Below are 8,389 nucleotides of genomic sequence, written 5' to 3' on the forward strand. Positions count from 1 at the left end.
TAACAAAATTTAACTCGTCATTAGTATCAGTAAATACATACTCTAATTTTAACGAACCTGAGATTGAGAAAATGTTCCCACAGTTGGATGTAACTATTACATAATACTAGAGAAAGGCTAACGTTATGTAAAAAAATCCAATTCTTTTACTCGAGCAAAATAATTATTCCAGAAATCAAAGTAGCAATTTAGTTCCAAAAATTGATGACAATAAGTTCTAAAAACCTAGCTAATCTCCCCCAACCCCTTCCCCACCCCACCCCACCCCACCCACAATCACCACCTAGCATCACACTACGTAACCTAAATTCTAAAACTAATGTGTTTCCAGCATTTATTTTTATAAACTAAATAAAAATAGCTCCAAATAATGAAACCACAAACACCACAACACTTGGAGAAGCAGCAACATTAGCCAACTGAGTTGCACCACTAGTAGTAGGCCCAGTAGTATGATTTGCCACTTGAGGTGGGCTTGCTGGTTCCAATACTTTGACAATCATTTTTTGGCCCCTGTCACAGTGGCCCGATACTCCACTAATGAAATAAAACAGGCCGGGTCGGTCCAATTTGTAGATGGATTTTCCATTGTTGGAGAAAAAAATGGGGTTCTCTGATTTGCACTTCTCGTACTCTGCCTGAGTCACTGCCAACACCGAGTCTTTTTTGTACTCAAAAACTACACGGAGACGCACAAAATTAATGAGGATATTAAAGTCTCGTAAACATGTTGACTTATGAATCGATTTAACTTAAATATATTCACAGTATAAATATATTGAAAGCAAACACGTGAACGGTGAACCCACTATGATTTTTTTATTTAAAAAATAATTATACCAACGGAACTGTTTTAAGAAAAAGATATAGTGAGTACGGAGTAGAGCACCATTCTACAACGCCAAGTTGACCATTGGACTAGGAGTCTATCCATGTCAAGTACAGCTAACTCTTACTTTTTTGTTTTCACACACTAATATTTTCTGATCAAATGGTGTTATATAAAGTAACTTTTTACCTATACATGCAGTATAATTTTCATATGGTACAATAATTTTCTGACAAATAGTGTTTAATTGGTTACCCTTTGCTATGCTACTATTCAGGTGACACCACTTCACATGATAAGGTGCATCAAATCGCTAGTGATCGGTCAAATCTTGATTTTTGCACTGACAACTGATAGTCTCATTCAAATGAAGAAAGATATATCGGTACTAGTCTACTAGAGTACCATTGTATCACTGATTAAAAGTCTTAGATATCTCTCTAAGGGGTAAGCGTATTAGTTAAGTTTAATAGTGAAAATATTGATAAGGTAAAGATGTACTTACTTAAGGTGTCATTAACCTTGAACCTATTTTTTGAAGCCCACTCATTGTATAGTTGATCATCTTTCGCTTCAGGGATAACCCATCCTTTGTGACCACCAACAGTGAACTCAGTGGAAAAAACAGTGAACAAATGAAAAGAAAAGAAAAAGACCAAGTAGAGAAAAGCTTTAGAGTAAGTCATGAAGGAAAGATTAAGTCTTTTTTTTAAGACTAGAAAAAAGTGAGTGTACTTGTATATGCTTTACTTGTGAGTTGTGAAATGATGAGAAATCTGAGATGAGAATTGTGGCTCGTTTGCTTGTTTAAAAAGGAGAAGTAGTTTCGAAATTGGTTATGTTTTTGAGTTTTTGGGGGAGAATTTTGGGGTGCATGCTTTATGGAGTTAGTTGAGGAGAAGTTCTTCATTTGACTCGGTATTACTGGTTTTCAAACGTCAATTCAAGTAATTGGTGAAAATTAAAATTTCACGCGATCATTATCTAGCTAGCTAAGTTATTCATAAAATAGAGGTAGAAAGAAGACTTCTCGAATCCTAGTTTAATTAGCTGGTAAAAAAATAATTGTTTTATTTCTAATGAGAAGTGAAGTTTGTTTCCACTTAGAAAATCTTTTTTAACAACATTTTTTTTTTTGCTATAATACTATCTGTAATTTGTCTTATAAAACCAGTTCGTAATTTGGCTATCCCAACAACGACAATAGCAAACACAAAATCAACTAAATATCTTTATTTTTCTAGTAGCATCTAATTATATGCCTTCTAAACATATATTGGAATAGCCGGGAAAATATATTTGATGGACATATTCAACAGCTCAAACTGAAGGATTATTCATAAACACTGAAGTAGCGCATCGTGATGATTTCATCACAACGAAATAATTGGAAGCAGTTTAAAATTGAAGGACTACTAAGTTACCGTTTGGTTAGAGGATTAGAGAGTTATAGCATAAGATTGGGAATTAAATTTTTCAGTACTGTTTGATTCTGAATTTGTCGGTATTCACTAAAATCAAAATAAAAGTTATATTAGAATCATGAAATTATTCATCTCATATCGAACGTAAGATTATCTATCGTGAATTCCTGATTATAATCCTTATTTTAAACCAAAAGACCCTTTAAAGTAATGCCAAATACATCCCAATGACAAAACTGAAAATTTATTCTTTCTGGTTCATGTTTTGTCTAGTTTCCAGTTAACAACCAACCAAGACAGTTCTAATTTCAAACAAATAATATGTATTTATTGGAAAAACTACCCATACTTAATTGTTTCACACCAAACCATTAAGTAATTTAATCATTATTAAGTAAAAGAATTTTAATAAAAACATGTGATATATATTGGTTTAGTGTACCCTAGGTGTGGAATGTGAGCATCTAAATGGAAATAATAGTAATTTCGTAGGTCTTGTTAAATAAATAAATAAATAAAAAGGACTGAAGTGTAATTCAATAAAAGTGAGGGGGTTTATTTCAATAGTCTTGTTTGGTTACTGAAACCAAGTCGGAAAGGTTTTCGTTTATGCTCAAAGTTTAAAGGTTTCCCTCTAGGAATGAATGCAACTGTTGGTCTAATACGTTACGATCAGTCTGGTTAGGGTTTCAATCCTCACGCCATGGCCCAATCAATTAACAAACCAAAAATTTCTCGTACTAATTCGGTAGATCCAACATTGCGATTGCCTGATCGTATTCTCCATTCGACATTTTCCAACCTTACATCTCAAGACCTAGATCATGTCCGTCTTGTTTCCAAGAATTGTCATCGTAACACCCCATCATACTTCGTTTTCGACTTTGACCAATCCCTTTTCGTCCATAAATCGCGTTACAAGTTCTTGGATTGGGTCCATTCTTCTCTTGAGATTTGTAAAAGTAAGTTGATCAATGCTGATAAAAGGGTATTGCGTGTTGAATTTAATTATTCTAAGAATATCCATAAAATAATGAGATTGATGGATGAAAATAATTTCCACGAGGTGTATTTGAGATTTGGGAATTATTTGTCCCACTTGCCGTATATGTTTCAGTCAACATGCCTTACTCTTCTTCATCTAACTCATTGCACCCTTATTCATCAAGAAATTTTCCATAGTGAAGTAAATTTTAATTCTTTGCAAGAGTTGAAATTGGATGGCGTTAAAATATTTGGAAAAATTCTATCCAAGTTTATTAGTAAGTGCCCTAATATTAGAGATTTGAGTTTGGTGAATTGCAAGTTCTAACTTCTATTGTATTACCTAAATTAGATCGTTTGAAGAAGCTTTATGTGAAGTCAATGTGTTCTTATCTTGTTATTACCAACGTACAAGTTATTGCCCCGAGTTTACAAGTGTTCCATTTTGTTTATCGGAGTCAAAAGAAACGTGTTGTTAACATGGATATTCGTGCTTGTAGAATGTTGCGGGAATTTCACTTGGATTGTTTGAAGTTTCCTGTTGGCCTTGATCATGAAAATTTTTGTTTAGAATTTCCTCGTCTTGAAACTTTGCTAATGGGCCCTTGTGTGACATCGAACACTGTTAAAATTTCGAGTCCATTGCTCAAAACGTTGATCTTATTCTTCACACGGACGATTATCTGATTGTTTAACTAGTGTAGTTTCGACGCCCAATTTATCTACTTATGAATACATAGGTACAACATATAAACCGCTTTTTAGATCCAAGTGATGCACCAAATCTTTTAGAGACCAAGATTGGACTAGCATATAATGTGGAGAAGATCAATAGAGCTTGGTTCCTCAAATTGAGAAGTCATCTTAAAGATTTTAGTAACAATATGGTACTGACCTTGTGCATTCGTGATGAAGATCAGGTACATGAACATCACTCTATAAGGAAACAGGTAAATTTTTGATGAACTTTTTTTGTCAATTAGATCCTTGTGATGTCTGACTTAGCACATCTAACCTCCAATGTTGAAATGTGCGCTTTTGATCCCTTTAATTTGCTTGTCGCTTTTACAAATTTACCATATTTATTAGTCGTTCCACATTTTAATTACCCATGTTTTTGTTAAGCTTGTATTGTTACCCCATATTTGACAGTAGTGTAGTTAATTCTAAAAGTAGATCATACTTCTTACATAAAAGGATTAAAAACATGCATTTCGATCAATTAAAGGTTAAATGTGTTTCGTCGGATATCACAAGGACTAAAATCATAATACACCTTAATTTAGGGACCAAAAAGTCTATTATCCCTTCTCTTTATTTCTATCACATATATACATATATATTCCTACTAACGAGTCTTTTTTTTTTAACTATGCATGAATGATGAAGACAAGTTTTTCTCCAGGCAAAGGTGGAAATTTATGGAGCAAATTAATTGGACGAGCTCCAACACATCCGCTACATCACATCAAACACATATTGCTAGATATGAACAAGCTCAAATCTTCACATGATTATATGATGAAGTATATAATTGATAGCTTATTTTGGATGTCTCATCCAAATACATTAACTCTATCAATACCGTATAGATTTGTTGCGCTGGCAAATGTAATGTTCTCAAGCATAGATATTTCTTCTTCTATTTATGATTCTAAAATATTTACTCTTTAACATTTTGCTAATTTTGTACAGGAAGTTCACGAGGAATTGAAAAGCAGAACAGAAGGAAATTGTTGCTCTGATAATATGGACAAGTGTTGGAGCCATTTTCTAAAAGATTTCGAAGTTCATGAAACAATGACTAGTGAAAAGGACAAGCTGATGTTTGTTTTCAAATTTGCTTGGCAATTTTGATTAGTTAGGCCAAGTTCCTTTTCTTTTCATTACTGAATTTGTGTTTTTTTTTTTTCACTTATTTAATATGGGCCTAGGGAAAGTAAAAGAAAGAATAGGGAGATTATTTCTTCCTCTTTTTGCATGAGTAATTAGGTGTTTTATTTCCAACTGAAGTCTTAGTTTACGTATTAATTTAAATACACCATGCAAATTCAATTCTATGAGTTGTTTGGGGGAGTTGGCCAAAAGGCCATTTCGGAAACTTATTTTGCCAAAAGGCTATAAGTCTTCAGAAATTGGTGCTTTAGCCACCATTTATGATGTCAGCACGTCAGAAAACTGTTGGGTCAAATCCCAGCCCCAAAGTTGTAAAAACTACACTTTGGCCCCCTCAGCCCCAATATTTTTATTAGCTGGAATAGAAATAAAAACAAAATATTCCCTCCAAAAGCTCCCGTTTTCTGCTTTTTTCTAACCATTTTTCCTGCGAAAATTTCGGCTTTTCACCGGATAATCGGTCCCCAACGACAGCAAGCTTCCATAGTTCAGTCATTGTAAGTAAAATTTGGTAGAAATCGTTGAGAAGGAGCTTTCCTCATTGTTGTAAAAGCTCACTTTTCCGGCGAAAATTCCGGCCTCATTCCGACATTCCGTCACTTCTCCGTTCAAATACCTCAGTTAGCAACTGGTAAGAGCTTTATCCCTGCTCTTTTTGATCCTGCATTTGGTACAGCCCGTCGGTCAGTCATAGACCACAGTCATCAACGGGTCATCGATCAGGCATAGACCAAAGTCATAGTCTATTATATATTTTATTATGGCGTCGATTGTAGAATATATTATAATAGGTGGTGATTATATGGGTGAATGGGAGGAGACCCCAAAATGTTGGAATTGGAATTTCCGTGAGTAAGGTAGCATCGATTGCGGTGCGGTGCGTCGCAATGGTACGTATAATGACTTGGTCACGAGCATAATGGAAAGCGGGGAGTTAAATTGTGAGCCTAGCGACTTGCTCATTAGTTATATGATTAATGCTTTGCCCACTAGGTGAAAAACCCATCCTTCTTTCATAACGAATGATAGGCGGTGGTATGTACATGCTCGATGTTCTTGCTTAATGATTCTAGGCCGTTTTAAGAATAAATGTTGTTGAGAGGTCTCAAGTTGGTTCTACATTACAAAGACCACCCCCACCTAGACCCACCACTACCACGGCCGCCACCCGACGAAGCCTTCAATGCAAACACGCAGGGGCATGGGTGATCATTTTATGGATACGGATAATCTTGATAGTGATGACAAAGAGTGTGATGGAAATGATGGGGATGACGGACAGCCACCAAGTGGTTCACAAAGCAACCACAACTTCAGTGATGAAACTGGTTTTTACTATGGGCAAACATTTGAGAACAAAGAGTATTTAAAGGTTTTATTGAAGAAAGCTGCAATAAAGACCCCGTTTTGTTTTAAACCAAACAAGAGTAACAACAAATATTATAAGGTGGAATACACCTCTCCTGATTGTGGTTGGATGTAGCGGGCCAATAAGTACGACAACTCGGATAGGTTTCGCATTTACAAGTACGTTGGTGATCACACTTGCGGAGTTGAACATGTTACGAAGCTGCTTCATAAGCATGGCTCGACGTACTGTCCTTGCATCAGTCTTGATGAATGACTATATTGACAACAAAGGGCCAACGACAAAGGAAATCCAGAGAACGGTTTTCAGGGAGTTCCATTGTAAACTAAGCTATTGGCAGTGTTGGAAGGCAGGTGTAACGGCTAAGAACATGGTTGGGACACGGAGCATGGGTATGCTTACCGCTTATTCGTACATGGTTAAAAATCTAAATCCAGGTTCCAGAATTTGCATTAGTCTTGATGATGCGGACAGGTTCAAATATTACTTCGTAGCTTACGGAGCTTGCATTCGAGGATATAAACACATGCGAAAAGTTATTACCGCTGACGACACACATTTATACGACAAGTATGAGGGTGTGTTGTTATCCGCCGTCGCACAGGATACTGGGAACCATATCTACCCAATTGCTTTTTGCTTGGCGAACAAGAAGTGTGATGAATCCTGGACCTACTTCTTCGAGCAGCTGAGATATATAATCGCCGATAAACCAGACTTTTGCATCATCTCTGATAGGCACAAGAGCATATCCAACGGTGTTTCCAGAAATTTTGAGCATGCTCGTCATGGACTATGCATGAAGCATCTTAGTGATAACCTTCGAAAAAATTTCCAATATGGAGATTCTCTTCATGTGTACTATGATACAGCAAAGGCATATCGTTACCAGGAGTTCAATGAACATTTTCAGCAATTAAGGGATAAAAACCCCGAAGCTGCTAATTTCCTCGAGTTTGACATTGGATTTGACAAGTGGAGCAGGGCATATTTTCCAGCAAATAGGTACGATGTGCTGACCATAAACATTGCGGAGTTGCTAAACTCAATGTTGAGGATGAAAGAGAGTACCACTGTGTGCCTTATTCACTTCCATTTCTAGGAGGTTTTTGAAATTTTCGGAGTAGAGACGTACGGATATTAGCGAGTTCAATCAATTTATTTGTCCCTTCGATTGAAAAGACGCTAAGGGAAAAGATGAATGAGGGCGACTCCTTGTTTATCAGTAATATAAATAGGGATGCCAACGAGTTCACCGTAGTCGGCAGTGGCCTAACTGCCAAAGTCAATCTACTGAACAAAACATGCACTTGTAGAGAGTACGACTTGGTGATATTACCGTGTGCTTATCGGATGGCAGCCTTGATATTGAAGTACGAACCTGATTATTGTTCAAGCATCTACGAGTATTCCTCGCCCATGTATAAAGTTCAGTCTTACATTCTTGCATTTTGTGAAACTATTAATGCAGTCCCTACAAAGTTAGAATGGGAAGTCCCGGAGAAGTAAGCAAACATGTATATTCCTTCACCCTCTTACGACCCCAAACTTGGACAAGAGAGTGAAGTGTATTCTGGCGTACGCCGAATCTTTCAAGTCCAAGGAGTAGCAAAGGGACGAGAAACAAGTGCTCGATTTGCAAAGGGGCTGGTCACAAGAAAACAACGTGTCGATATTTGAAAGAGTATCCCACTTGATTTTTTTTTTTTTAATTTGAATGTATTTTTATTGTATTAGTTCAATATTAATCAAATTTGTTTTAGTCTATCATAGACTCTATGCGTGTTTATAATAAACCAATCCGTTCCGTCTATAATGGTTCATAGTTAGGAAATTAATCTTCCTTTGGGAGATCTATACTCCCCAATTAAAACCCTTTATCATGCG

At 36.2% G+C, this 8,389-nt stretch overlaps 2 protein-coding genes across 2 annotated transcripts; one reads left to right on the top strand and one right to left on the bottom strand.

Annotated features, from left to right (window-relative positions):
- Positions 1–282: 282 nt before the first annotated feature.
- LOC132046133 (early nodulin-like protein 5) lies at positions 283–1,659 on the bottom strand. Its single transcript, XM_059436686.1, has 2 exons — positions 1,335–1,659; positions 283–679 (listed from the first exon to the last, which is right to left on the bottom strand). The coding sequence occupies exons 1-2, from the start codon at positions 1,513–1,515 to the stop codon at positions 348–350; spliced, it is 513 nt and encodes a 170-aa protein (XP_059292669.1). The 5' UTR covers positions 1,516–1,659; the 3' UTR covers positions 283–347.
- Positions 1,660–6,716: 5,057 nt separating this feature from the next.
- On the top strand, positions 6,717–8,011 carry LOC132046132 (uncharacterized). The gene is made up of 2 exons (XM_059436683.1): positions 6,717–7,577; positions 7,685–8,011. The coding sequence occupies exons 1-2, from the start codon at positions 6,717–6,719 to the stop codon at positions 8,009–8,011; spliced, it is 1,188 nt and encodes a 395-aa protein (XP_059292666.1).
- Positions 8,012–8,389: the final 378 nt, after the last annotated feature.

This window comes from Lycium ferocissimum, unplaced genomic scaffold (genome assembly GCF_029784015.1).
Source record: "Lycium ferocissimum isolate CSIRO_LF1 unplaced genomic scaffold, AGI_CSIRO_Lferr_CH_V1 ctg9551, whole genome shotgun sequence".
NCBI classification, from domain to species: domain Eukaryota; kingdom Viridiplantae; phylum Streptophyta; class Magnoliopsida; order Solanales; family Solanaceae; genus Lycium; species Lycium ferocissimum.